Here is a 13824-nt window from a genome sequence, read left to right as displayed (position 1 = left end):
TCAAAGACCCAATCTCAATATTATTTTGAAATTTGCTCAAATAATATTTTAGAACTTCATTTTACTGTAAGCTTCGCATTTATGTTTGCAAGATTTCCATTTTCCTTAAATTATTTATTTATTTATTATTTATTTGAAAAGCTTCAAAAGGAATATCAAAATACATTTCACAACGATCTTAGAAATTACCCAAATATCAGATCCAGTTTTACAGAATATTCTTTATACTTTGGCTTAAACAATAATTTAAGGAAAAACATATATTTTTGTAAATCAAAGTTAATAAACAGTATGTTCATATACAGAAATCTTATCTTTGGAAGGAAAAAACAACTTTAGATAAATTTATGCTAAAAGATCAATTAAATTCCATCATTAGTGGAAACAAACATAGAGGAATCTCTGTAACCAATCCACAATATCTTCTGCCACAGCTCATAATTCAAACATTTTATTTTACATAATATACACAACCATAATTAGAGCTAATTTATTTTTAAAACAATTAAGCAAAAATATTAACCAATAACCATTATCCGAAAGATTGGTTCAACGAGGTCCCAATAATTATGGAACAAATTAATTAGAGTCACAAAATAGTTCCACGTTCAAAGCCATATAAATCTAAGTCTTCACTTACACTTTCAACTCAGTTAAATCCAAATTCAACTTTGGTTCAGACTTTATTAGAGAAAGAGAATGAAAATGTGGAAAAGTGCTTTGATTTTCATCTTCAATTTGTGTCTCATAGTTAATGCAAATAATGATAATCAAAGAAAGGTATAAAATATTTAAAAAAATCTTCGATTGATGTTATTTTCATTCTTTTTGCAAATCTTTTACGTTAAATTTTAGATTTTTATAATGTTCATGATGTTATAATGTGTAATTACAGTCATATATTGTGTATATGGGGGAACTTCCAAAGGACACCAGTTTCTTGCTTAACAATCACAACAACATTCTCAAACAAGCAATTGGATCAGAGTAAATATGTTTCTTCCTATTTTCACATATTTGTTTGTGAATTTATTCTTGTTGTCGTTAATTCTTGATGGTTTGTTGAGTATGATTAATTAGTTGGTGTATACATACCTTTGGTTTTCTACTCGGTGTTCGGTGTTCAGTGTCCGTATATATTGGGGGCCAATTAAATTTGGATTGTTGTCGGGGACGAGTCCAATACTAGGGGTAAAGCGCTTCCTAACAAAGGTGATTCCACACCCAGAACTCTAATCCGAGAACTCTGGTTAATAATGTAGGATTACTTACTATACTCCACTACAATCCTTATTGATTAATGGTTGGAGTATAGTGTAATAAAAGATGTGCCCTTTTGCTTCTATTGTTATTTGTTTCAAAATGAATACACTGATTGAAGTATTTCTAATAAGACTATTATGAATATATTTCAAAATATGAACACTTGTCCAAGAGAGTTGTGTGGTAATTACCTGAATTATGTTTTATTATTACGATTTGAATAGTGTTTTTGTTAATATGAGTTCATTTCTTCACTTTTGTAAATTTTGACATATGAAAAATCATGTGTACGACACTGATCATGATAACTTTTTTCTCCATTTGCAATTGGTTACTAGAAATGAAAGCAAATTTAAGTTAGTTATTCGAGACTCGAAATATTGTTTATTTTTTTTCTCAATAATTTTGTAATTTTCAGTTTAGGACTATCAAGAGAATCGAGAGTGCTCCACAGTTACCGAAGAAGTTTTAATGGGTTCGTGGCAAAATTATCACCCGAAGAAGCAGACGTTCTATCTCGTATGAAATAATATCAAATACTGGCGAAGTTAATGAGTGTGTAAAATTTCATCTTTTAGTTTGATCATATTTTAATTTAATTTAGTATGACATTGTTGTTGCAGGTAGAGAAGATGTTATTTCAGTGTTTCCAAACACTATTCGACAACTTCGTACTACAAGATCATGGGATTTTGTTGGCATGCCTTTGAATGTTAGAAGAAAACCACAAGTTGAAAGTGATATCATTGTAGGTGTTATTGATACAGGTAAGTATCCAATGTTTAAACAATGACCAAAACTCTTCAATAGCATGTATCCGGTGCCAGAGGCGGAACTAGAGTTCTAGCTGCAGGATCGTATTTGTGTTAAGAAATATATTTAAAATGTATAAATAATTTATTTAGATTTCAGTAGGCTTTCTTTTCTAGAATTTAGAACTCATACACAAAATTCTGAATCCAACTCTGCTCGGCAAAATTGTCGATGTGTGTCCAAACTAACCCGAACACCATCTTCATAAAAAATAAAAAATAAAATCTTGCAACCAAGACTTACATTTTTTTTTTTTTTCAACTTATATGATTTTTTTAGGAGTATGGATTGAATCACCAAGTTTCAATGATGAAGGCTTTGGGCCTCCACCTTCCAAATGGAAAGGCAAATGTGACAAGGGTGTGAATTTCACTAAATGCAACAAGTAAGTATTGTAAATATTAGGTGCGAAAGTGTATTTTTCCTCTCCATGGTGTTTGACGTTCTTCTATTTGTCATTAAAAAGCATATAGCTAACATTATTTTTATATCCCGTTGCTAAGTTGTCGTTAAATAGGATTAGTGGCGTTTTTTTTACTGTTTAGCTATAGAAGTTATCTGTTGCCAGTTTCCGTAGTGATTCTTTTAAATTGTTAGTGTATAAAATTTAAACTCATACTAATATTTTTACAAATGCACAGCAAAGTGATTGGAGCACAATACTTCAATCTTGAAGGTGTGGGGGACACTGACCAGATCACAACGGCCGATTTAGAGGGCCACGGGTCCCACACGGCTTCCACGGCCGCGGGCATACCCGTCCGGGATGCCAGCCTAAACGGTCTAGCAAAAGGCATTGCGCGCGGTGGGGTCCCCTCCGCGCGCATTGCCGCTTACAAAGCGTGTTGGTCCATGGGCTGCTCAGACAGCGACATTTTAGCTGCGTTCGACGCCGCGATCGCGGATGGGGTCGACTTTATTTCCCTGTCTGTCGGAGGCGAGTCCCGCGATTTTTTCGATGATTCGATAGCTATTGGAGCATTTCATGCCCTGAAAAAAGGGATATTGACTTCTTGTGCTGGTGGAAATAGTGGGCCTGATTTGGGAAGTATTGAAAATGTAGCACCATGGATTTTTACGGTGGCAGCTAGTAGCATTGATAGACAATTTGAGACTGATGCTAAGTTGGGTAACGGAGTCCAAATTTCTGTAAGTTACACAAACTCTTTTTAGTTCTTCACTTATATATGCTTTGTTTACATAACTATGGGGTAAAATTTAAAATGTAGCCAATATTCTGGTGCTATAGTTCGTTAAGTAAAGTCGAATGTATTACCGGGAATTTCACTTTTGAATTTGAATTTCCAGAACAGTAGTAACTTTTTAAAAATACGATCGATAAGTGGTCAATAAATTATATTTCTATGGATGAAAAAATTAATCCATGAAAATATGACTAGTTTGAACGGGCTTAGTTTGGCATAGTTCCATGACGGATTAATTAGTCCGATTTGGGCTAAATATGTAGCTCAAATTGATCTTTAAATAAACTTGTCAAATATTTTTAAAATTTTGTTGTTTGACACGTTTAGATATAGTTATAATAAAGAAAAAAAAAGTATTTGGTAATTTAAAATGTATAAGAAAACGTATAAAGAAATTAAAACTTAATTAAAGTGGAGCGAGGGGAGTTATGACTCATTGTTTAGCCATCTTAACTTAGTCAGAGTAATTTTTAGACGGATTAATGACCCGCTTATTTATTGAAGTTCTCTATGGTCAATTATTGTATTTTTCTTCTATAGGGAATTTCAATCAACACATTTGAACCGAATAAAAAATGGTTTCCCTTAACCACGGGAACTCTTGCAGAGGTAAAAAATGCATCTTATCATGGAAATTCAAGGTACGCATATGTTACACTCGCTTTGTTTCAATTTGTGTGACATTATTTTTTTATTAATTTTTCAAAAATATAATTTTATATTTAGAATAAGAATAATTTAACTTTATAGTTCTCATTTTACTGTTATCGAGAAGTTTTCATAGCCATATAATGTTTATAGCTTATTTAGGATTAGAAGTCTCAAAAGTTATATGGAGAATCGCAAAAATGTCTTTAACATGTTTAAGATCACAATGTTAAAAAGTTTCATTTCTCTCTAAACTATGTGCTTAACCAAATTATGGAATCAAATTATTTTGTAACAAGAAGCTTTTATAGCTTCTTCTTTTTTCAATCCGGTATCTTCAATGGAGCCCGACTAAATTCGAATCACGCATTACCGGACGCATTTCTTGGGGCGGCACTCCAAACATGATTTGAAGCTTTTATAGCTAGATATATGTGTGTTTCTGGCAAGTTTAAATCCATAATTTTCAAAAATCTTTATTTACAATGTTATAGCATATTTAATACCACAATGTTATCTTCTCTTCTTTCCTACTCTTGTTGAGTCAAATTATATGTCACTTAAATTAAAGCAGAAGGAGTAGAACTTTTTTTATAACTTTTAAGCTTCTTCTTTTATCAAGATTTTTTATAATTTTTAAATTTTTTTCTTTCTTTCTTTTTTAAATTCAGTGCTTGCGACATTGGTACCTTAGAGGAGAGCAAAGTGAAAGGGAAAATAGTATATTGTCTTGGAAGTAGTCAACAAGATTCCGTCATTCAATACTTGAAAGGTGCTGGTGCCATTATAGTCGGTGATAAGATGACAGACGTTGCATTTGAGACACAAATATCAGCAACAAATATCAATACTACATATGCTGCACAAGTTGAGAAGTACATAAATTCTACAAAGTAAGTTTGATTTTTCACACACATATTTATATATTGATTTTATGAATTAGTTTTTCTTTGGTTTTTCGCCTGGTGATCAGTATTTCTAATGGCGCCGGATTAAATTTGAAATCGAGCCAGGAAGTAAAGCACTTTCTAACAAAGGCGAATTCTTACCCGGGGCTTGAAATCCCGAATTCGTGACTACTGGCTAAAGATGAAGGAGTGTTTATCGCTCCACCACAATGCTAATTGCTATTTTTATGAATTAATTAAGAAAAGCGAAAAGGCATTGCTCCTCAAGAAAAAAGTAGCTGTCATTAAAATAATTGACCTGGCCGCGCGCGTCGGATAATTACATTGTATATATAATGTTAAACTATTTTTATGTATTATGTAGTAAATGTTGAATCCTCTTAATTTTTTCACGTGCTTACTAATTTATATTTTGAATTTTTTATTGACAATGCTGGCTTCGCTGCTGAATTTAACTATGTATTTTCTAATGTTTTTTTGGATGAATTTTCAGATCCCCAAAAGCTGTAATATACAAATCAAGAACTGTGAATATGACTGCACCATTTGTGGCTTCTTTCTCATCTAGAGGACCCCAAACCATCAGTCTCAACATTCTCAAGGTGACAAAAATGAGAATCATTATTTTCATCTCCTCTGGTTCCTTTTAGGTGTTATCCAACATTGCTTCATATATTTTTTTATGTATGTAATGGGCAAAAAATATTTTATAAATAGGCCTACACCATTGAAAAGTAATGGTGTTATACTATGCTGTTCGGACTTAACAAAAATAATGACCTCACTCGTGTCGAATTCTTAAAAAAAACACATTTTTTAGAGGTTCCAAAATGCACGCATCAATACTTTTAAAAAGTCCGAGCAAGATAGCTCCTACAAAGTAAACATCAATTTGAGAATGGAAGAAACGAAACTCTACATCTACTTACAATCATAATTGTAAGACTAGGCTAACTCTACTTGTTCAAAATCTTGTGTATGCCACTATCAATTGACACCCCTTTGCTGAAAAACTACACTTTGTAGACAGATGGAAAAAAAAATTATGTGCATATATTATACGTTGAATCCCTTCAATTTTTCGTGTATTTACTTCTTCTTTTTTTGACTCCCCTTAATGAAAATTTACGTGTATGTCTCATCATATGTTGAATCTCCTTGACTTCTTCGTAGATATATGTTGGATAATTAATGCAAAAACAAAGTAATTAAAAGTCAAATATTAGCTTATGACGTTACTGATTTCCTTCTTTGCTCTGAATCTCTAGTTGAACTTTCATATGTTTAGCTTTAGCATGCAAGTTGAGTTAAAAAGCACTCATTTTAGCCATTTTGATGATTGTCGTTTACTGCAACCAAAACGATTCTTTGTTTTCAATCATCCTTTAGACATGAAAGAGGAGGAATAAAGAAGAAAAAAAGAAAAAAGAAAAAAAAAAAGAGAGGAAGGAGCGAAGAACTTCTTGGTTGGAAGAGAAGGACTTCTTGGATGCTCCAACTTTACAAGATGCTCATCTAGACACCTCCAAAGTTCATGTTCCCCGTCAGCATCGGGTGTCCACGAGACACAATGTGTACGAGTTGAGGTGTCTAGATGTGCATTCTGAAAGTTTGAGTATTTAGTTGTTAGTTGAGGTTAAGTCAAGGTGTCTATCTACGTATTATATCGTGTTTTTTATTTTTTGACTTCCCTTAGTAAAAATTCTGGCTCTGCTAGTGCTCTCTGACATGAAGTATTATTATTTGCAGCCTGATATTGCTGCACCAGGATTGAGCATCTTGGCTGCAAATTCAGGATCACATAGAATCAATGGAGATAGTGAAGACAAGAAAAATGTGAAGTATTATGTTGAATCAGGTACTTCCATGGCTTGTCCACATGTTGCAGCCGCCGCTGCGTATGTAAAATCGTTTCATCCCGACTGGTCTCCTGCTGCTATCAAATCCGCTCTGATGACAACAGGTATGATTTGTAATTCAGGCTACTAATCCGACTTATTATGAACGGATATAAAGTTATCTTTTAGACGACCTTAGCCAGGGTTGAAGCTATAGCCAGTGAAGGATGGGTCAGCTGATCATCCTTCATAGGTTGTAGCTTCGTCTCTGTGCGACCCGATAAAGTAAAAGTTATTTCATACTTCTTTGGTCCTAATTTATCGGTTATTTAGAAACGATTTAGCTTTAAACTTCTTATTTCAAAAGTCTTTCTTTTTTTTCTTCAACTATGTTCAGTCAAAGTGCATCACAAAATTGGGGTGGAGGGAGTATATTGCCGGTAGCTTCGCCGTTGTACGACCTGATAGTGTAAAAATTAGATTTTATACTGTCGTTGGATAGTTAATAATCTTTTTTGGTTTCATTTTTTCAGCTAAATCTATGAAGATTAGGCCAGTGGGAGCTGAACTAGCCTCAGGATCAGGACAAATTAATCCAAGAAAGGCAATTAACCCTGGTTTAATTTATGACCTTGATTTAGACTCATACATAAGTTATTTTTGCAAAGAAGGCTATAACAGTACAAACATAGCCTTGCTCACTGGAAGCAAAAAGTACAAATGTTCAAGTGTTCCAGAAGCAAAAGGAGCAGATGGACTAAATTACCCCTCAATGCATTTACAACTCAAGAATGCAAATGAAAGTGACATTTCTGCAATTTTTTATAGAACTGTGACACATGTTGGGAATGGAAAAGCTGTGTACAAAGCAAAAGTTAGGGGACCAAAGTGTCTTTCAATAAAAGTTGTGCCAAATATTTTGTCATTCAGTACAGTGAATCAGAAGAAGTCTTTTAGAGTTATGTTGAAGGGGAAATTCATTAGAGAAAAATCATGGTACCTTTCTGGTTCTTTAGTGTGGATTGGGAAAAAGCCTAATGTTAAAAGTCCTATCTTAGTGTATAGGCCATTAGTGGATTATATGTATTAAAGTTAGATGTTTATTCAATAAATACATTTTTGTTATAAATATCCCAAGTAGTGGATATCCATTAAGTTATAAATATCCCAAAATATCTCAAAATATCCCATGTCCTGTTGCTCCTATAAATAGGATGCACAGATGCAATATTGAAAGAGCAGAAATAATATAATCTGATATCTCTCTACATATTTCTTCTGTGTATTTACTTCATAGTTTTATTTCATATTACGTTATCAGCACGATGCTCGCGATGAGGGGGTGTGTTGTGAACTTGAAGTTCCCACATCGCTCGCACACGGGATTGTGTGCGTGCTTATAAGCTGGGCCTGAAGCCTTTACTTGTATACGCGTTTGAAAACCGTGAGGGGCCAGAAGTTCCCAAAGCGGACAGTTTATACAAGTGAGCTAATGGTGCCTGGTGGCCCTCCTCCTTCGTATACGCGTTTTAAAGCCGTGAGGTGCGCCAAAGCGGACAATATGTACAAGCAGTTTATAACACGTTATCAGCACGAGCCTTAGCCATCTTGAGCAAATACTTTGAAAGTCTCGAAGGTGCAATTCTTGGAATTACACTGAGTACAAGTCGTTGCCTCACTGGAGATAAAGTAAAGGACTTGCAGTACTTATTTAGTCTAAACAGTTCAGGTAACATGTTCCAAGTATTTTTCTATCTTTGTTTTGATGGTTGATTGTTGTTGACTTTAACAACTACGAAAATTTTAAACTGATTTTTGGGAGAAGCTCACCATCAGCGTAGTAAGAACTAAGAAACATGGCCTTTTTTTTTTTTTTTAATATTACTATGGAATATAGCACTTCGGCCTCTTTTTGACAAAATATCTTGAAACCAAAGTTGCTGAAGGCCTTATGCCAATATTCTACTGGAAGGTTAGTTCGCAAATATGAAATGATTAAATGAGTTTATATCAGTGAACACCAGAAGTGGTAATATTTTTACGGGCTTATTGTGTTTATGATTGAAGATGTGTTAGAGAAAAATTCTTCACATTATATGTATGCCTCGATTTGCTCCTGAAGTAGCAATATCTTAAAAGAGGCTATAAGCTATCACGATTTGATATGCTTAAGGCACGTTCAGATAATTATGTTTTATTCCTGAAGAATGAAAACTTTTGATAAATGTTGCAAATATAGATCCATTCCCTGAAGTGAATGTGATAATATATAGTTTAGCCTATAAATATAAACGTGCATTTGATTGTGAAAATATTATGATCCATCTCCAGAAGAGGTAGAATAATTGAGAAGAAATATTCTGAATATTATATGCTTTTCTCCCGAAGTACTAAACTCATAATTTTGCTCCACGATTAGCAAACTTTCAATTCTACTCTAGAAGTAGTAAGCCTATGTATTTTACTCCTGAAGTAGTAAGGTTTTTAATTCTACTCCTGAAACAACTCTGAAATCTACTCCCGAAGTAGTAGAATTTAGAAATTTACTCCTGAATTAGTCAACCTTTAAACTTTACTCCCGAAGTGGTAAAACTTGAAACTTTACTCCCGAAGCAGTAAAACTCTGAAACTTTACTCCTGAAGCAGAAAGAATTACCAAAATATCTGAGAAATACTTTGAAGCAATATTTTCTTGTGTTTGAGCAAAATAACGAGCTATTGATGAGCGTCGTATTTCAAGCACATTTAAATAATCAGGTTTCATTCCCCGAAGTGAATGAACAAATACCACAACTTATCTCCTGGAGGGATAAAATACAAGGAATGTAGATGTTATATTTTGGTGGTATGAAAGTCAGACATTGCTATATGTACCTGTCGTACGTCGAAACATATTTCTAAGGCAAAAGGAAGAAGAGTAGAATGCTTTCTCCTATAACCACATTAATACATTATGGTTAGTTGTTATTGATTTCCTTGAAGGAAATAACAATTAATGTATTTCTTTATGAAGGATTTGATTATTATGTGTTTGAGCTTAGATACAAAATTCTCAGTTAATGATGAATCTCCCTGAAGGAGATGTTTGAAATATTGAAGTTTAGAATTCAATGTTTATTTCGTGACACCAGTAGTGTCGAAATTTGCTTTAATGGTACCAGAAGTATTTAAGAAATATTTGGTAATAGAAATTAATGATCAAAGGCTCCAGAAGAGCTAATTATTTATTTACAAGTATCATGACACTAGCAGTGTCCAAATAATATATGATTATGGTGAACAAATTGATGTCTCTCGAAGAGCTTATATATGATAGTGCCATTCATCTGAGATCATAATTATTTCGATCGGAAAATAAATTATAGTAAACCTGAAGTTTACTAGCGAGAAAAATGGTCATCATATTGAGACTACAGATGATTGGAAGATTGAATATCTCCAACTTATTACGGGTAGGGTCACGTGTGTAAAGCGTTACCCGAGCATGATGAGATCGCATGTCACAATAAACCAGAAGTTTTGACATAAAATTTTATGCAATAGTAAACCAGAAGTTTATTAAAAGAAATAGCACTCGTCATAGTAAACTTGAAGTTTACGGGTACAGATAATTTTATCAGTTGACAAGACCATTTTGATCGTCCTGATTTAAATCTGATGTGCTAATTGAGTATTAAAAAACATATTGAAGAACTAGAAGATTCTTCAAGAATTTGTTTGTGTTGCTTGTTCTCATAATAAGTTGATTACACCAGCTAATGTTGGGACTGAATCCCCAAAATTCTGAAAAATATAAAAGGTGAATGTGGGCCCCTTCACCTGCAATGTGATGTCTTAAATAGATGCATCTATTTAAGACAGTCACATGTATGTTTATTGTCAACTGGCAGTTTGACATTTACAAAGTTGCTTGCTCAAAATAATTGAGTTGGAAGCACAATTTTCAGAATATGTAATCAAGACAATCATCTTGATAATGCTGATTTATATCTAAGTTGGTTTGGCATTGGATGCCTCCATAATACAACTAAACCATTGCTTATGAGAACAGAGTTTCAGATGTTGGTCTGAGATATGATATATTGCATACAACAGCACTTGTATGCTTCAGATCAATAAATTTTGATAAATTCTCCCCTCATATTTGGTTCAGGGTCAGGAACTAGATATTTTCATCTTTTAGCATTTGATGTGCGGTATATGATTAATGGATATACCATGATGCACACAGATGGATTTTCCCAAAGAAAATGGGGACATATGTCACTAAAATAAGGGGGAGAGAATAAGCAGCTAAGAAATATGTTGTGAATTATCATCAGTATGATCCTCAGATAATTCAAGTCAAATGCTAGAAGCATTTGCTGACCCAACTATTTCATATTTCATCTGCAAAATGCTCTTAATGTCCCTGAAGGACAAAGTCTACAGCGTGCATGGAGCATGGTAGACCAATCGGTTCCAAATATAATAATCCTTGAAAAAGGGAGGAGCAAATGATCATAATAAGGAGGCAATGTGCTCTTGAAGAGCTACGACATAACACTTCATAAACCTTATAGGAGGTTCAGGTACCTGAAAATAATGAAGTGATGAGATCTCAGTAAGTTATGTCGAATTGCGAACCGATACAACATGATATCTTGTCGACAATATACAATATAGCGCGCAATATTGTATAGGTTGTGAGGATTTTATTTCTACGTCTCTTAAAGCATGTTGACGTAGAATAATTACCAAGTAAAATGATCCATCTTGGTAAACGTAATGTTTATTGGGCCAGCAGTCCAAACAACAGAAGATGTCACATTAATTATACTGATGGATGCTGTCACGGCCTATGTGGCTTACTTGATGAAATTTATATGAAAATTCCTGAAGGATATAAAATGCCTGAAGCATTTGGTTTAAAGTCTCGGAAAATGTATTCAATCAGATTACAAATATCATTATATGGTTTAAAACAATCAGGGCGTATGTGGTATAATCGCCTAAGTGAGTACTTGATAAATGAAGGATATATAAATGATGCCATTTGTCCATGTGTTTTTATTAAGAAAACAAAATCAGGGTTCATTATACTTGCTGTTTATGTTGATGACATAAACCTCATTGGAACTCCAGAAGAGCTCCAAAAGGCGATTGAATATTTGAAGAAAGAATTTGAGATGAAAGATCTCGGAAAGACAAAACTCTGTCTTGGTCTGCAAATTGAACATTTCGCAAAAGGGATCTTTATACATCAATCTGCCTATACTGAGAAAGTTTTAAATCGGTTTTACATGGACAATGCACATCCTTTAAGTACTCCTATGGTTGTTCGCTCACTTGAAGTGAGCAAAGACCCGTTCCGACCTCAGGAAGAAAACGAAGAGCTACTTGGTCCTGAAGTACCATATCTTAGTGCAATAGGTGCACTTATGTATCTTGCTAATGCTACAAGACCTGACATAGCATTTTTTGTTAATTTGCTAGCAATATATAGCTCTTCTCCTACACGGAGGCATTGGAACGGGATTAAGCATATATTGCGATATCTGAAGGGAACTAGCGATATGGGTCTGTTTTATACTAACAAAGGTAGTACAGATCTTGTTGGTTATGCAGATGCAGGTTATTTATCTGATCCACATAAAGCTCGATCTCAAACGGGCTATCTGTTTACATGCGGAGGTACTGCTATATCATGGCGATCGACCAAGCAGTCCATTGTTGCTACTTTTTCAAATCATGCTGAGATAATCGCTATTCATGAAGCAAGTAGAGAATGTGTGTGGTTGAGATCAGTGATACATTTCATCAGAGAAAGATGTGGCTTGAAGTGTGATACAAAAATGCCCACAGTATTATATGAAGATAATGCTGCATGCATAGCTCAATTAAAAGGAGGTTTCATAAAAGGAGATAGAACAAAGCACATTTCACCAAAGTTATTTTTCACACATGATCTCCAGAAGAATGGTGATATTGATGTGCAACAAATCCGTTCAAGTGACAATCCTGCAGATTTGTTAACTAAATCTTTGCCAACTTCAACTCTTGAGAAGATGATATTCAAGATTGGAATGCGAAGACTCCGACATCTGAATCTTGGTCTTCGTCAGGGGGAGTGAAATACGTGTTGTACTCTTTTTTCCTTAACCAAGTTTTGTCCCATTGGGTTTTCTTGGTAAGGTTTTTAATGAGGCAGCTCTCAAAGCGTATTTCTAGATATGTGCACTCTTTTTCCTTCATTAGGAATTTTTCCCACAGGGTTTTTTTTTTTAATAAGGTTTAACGAGGTACATCATCTATTAATGGACATCCAAGGGGGAGTGTTATAAATATCCCAAGTAGTGGATATCCATTAAGTTATAAATATCCCAAAATATCTCAAAATATCCCATGTCCTGTTGCTCCTATAAATAGGATGCACAGATGCAATATTGAAAGAGCAGAAATAATATAATCTGATATCTCTCTACATATTTCTTCTGTGTATTTACTTCATAGTTTTATTTCATATTAATTTTGTCATTTTCTCTTCACTGTTTGATAATAGATTCTGAATCTTTTGGTTTTCATGTTTCTCACTTTTTGTCTACTTCAATTGATAGAATTTACTTGTACCTAATATTTATCGACGCAACAAAACTGTATCTAGTTTACCAAACCTTGCCTCTGTTTCATTTTATGTAACTCTTAAGCGTAGGATTTTTATATTTATGGTATTGAAAATGAAATATAAAATACTATGTATTATTGTAAGACTTTTGAGGCAACGGATACAAGCTCTTTCTTGTTTCGGTTCAAAAAAAGTTACGTACCTTCAGTCAGGGGCGAATTTATGTAGGAAAAATGAGTCACATGAACTCATGGTCACCCGACGAAACTCGGTATATTATGTATATAATTCTTAAAATATATATAATATTAACTGAAGGAACACATGATCAAAGATTAAGTGGAGCACTGGTTAAGTGTTGGGTTTAATCCCTTAAGGTCATGGGATTGAACCCAACTAATTGCATTTTTGTGTCTTCTTTTTTTTAATTTCTAAGCAGCCTTTAATGTTTTGCTCACCAAGTTGATGTTACTATAAAATGGTGAACTCATCCTCTTGAAATGCTGGATTCGCCTCTGCCTTCAGCTGCATTAGTAAATTGAATA

The 13824-nt window shown here is 33.9% G+C and overlaps 1 protein-coding gene across 1 annotated transcript; it reads left to right on the top strand.

Annotated features, from left to right (window-relative positions):
* The first annotated feature begins 659 nt into the window (after positions 1 to 659).
* On the top strand, positions 660 to 7789 carry LOC132633623 (subtilisin-like protease SBT4.15). Its single transcript, XM_060350154.1, has 11 exons — positions 660 to 780; positions 896 to 987; positions 1682 to 1782; positions 1887 to 2030; positions 2356 to 2461; positions 2718 to 3225; positions 3822 to 3922; positions 4601 to 4822; positions 5331 to 5439; positions 6587 to 6800; positions 7209 to 7789. Exons 1-11 carry the CDS (start codon positions 700 to 702, stop codon positions 7763 to 7765), a joined length of 2235 nt encoding a protein of 744 aa, XP_060206137.1. The 5' UTR covers positions 660 to 699; the 3' UTR covers positions 7766 to 7789.
* The last annotated feature ends 6035 nt before the right edge of the window (positions 7790 to 13824 follow it).

The sequence above is a fragment of the Lycium barbarum genome, chromosome 3 (assembly GCF_019175385.1).
Source record: "Lycium barbarum isolate Lr01 chromosome 3, ASM1917538v2, whole genome shotgun sequence".
Lineage (NCBI taxonomy): Eukaryota > Viridiplantae > Streptophyta > Magnoliopsida > Solanales > Solanaceae > Lycium > Lycium barbarum.
Note: the sequence above shows the minus strand (reverse complement) of the source record. Positions and strands in the feature narration are given on the sequence as shown.

What these genes read in the sequence shown, in the direction of transcription:
- LOC132633623 (XM_060350154.1), top strand. Translation starts at nt 700, where the DNA reads ATGAAAATGTGGAAAAGTGCTTTGATTTTCATCTTCAATTTGTGTCTC. An exon ending in AAACAAGCAATTGGATCAGA is followed by an intron (nt 988 to 1,681) that starts GTAAATATGTTT and finishes TGTAATTTTCAG; the next exon opens with TTTAGGACTATCAAGAGAAT. An exon ending in AAGTACATAAATTCTACAAA is followed by an intron (nt 4,823 to 5,330) that starts GTAAGTTTGATT and finishes ATGAATTTTCAG; the next exon opens with ATCCCCAAAAGCTGTAATAT.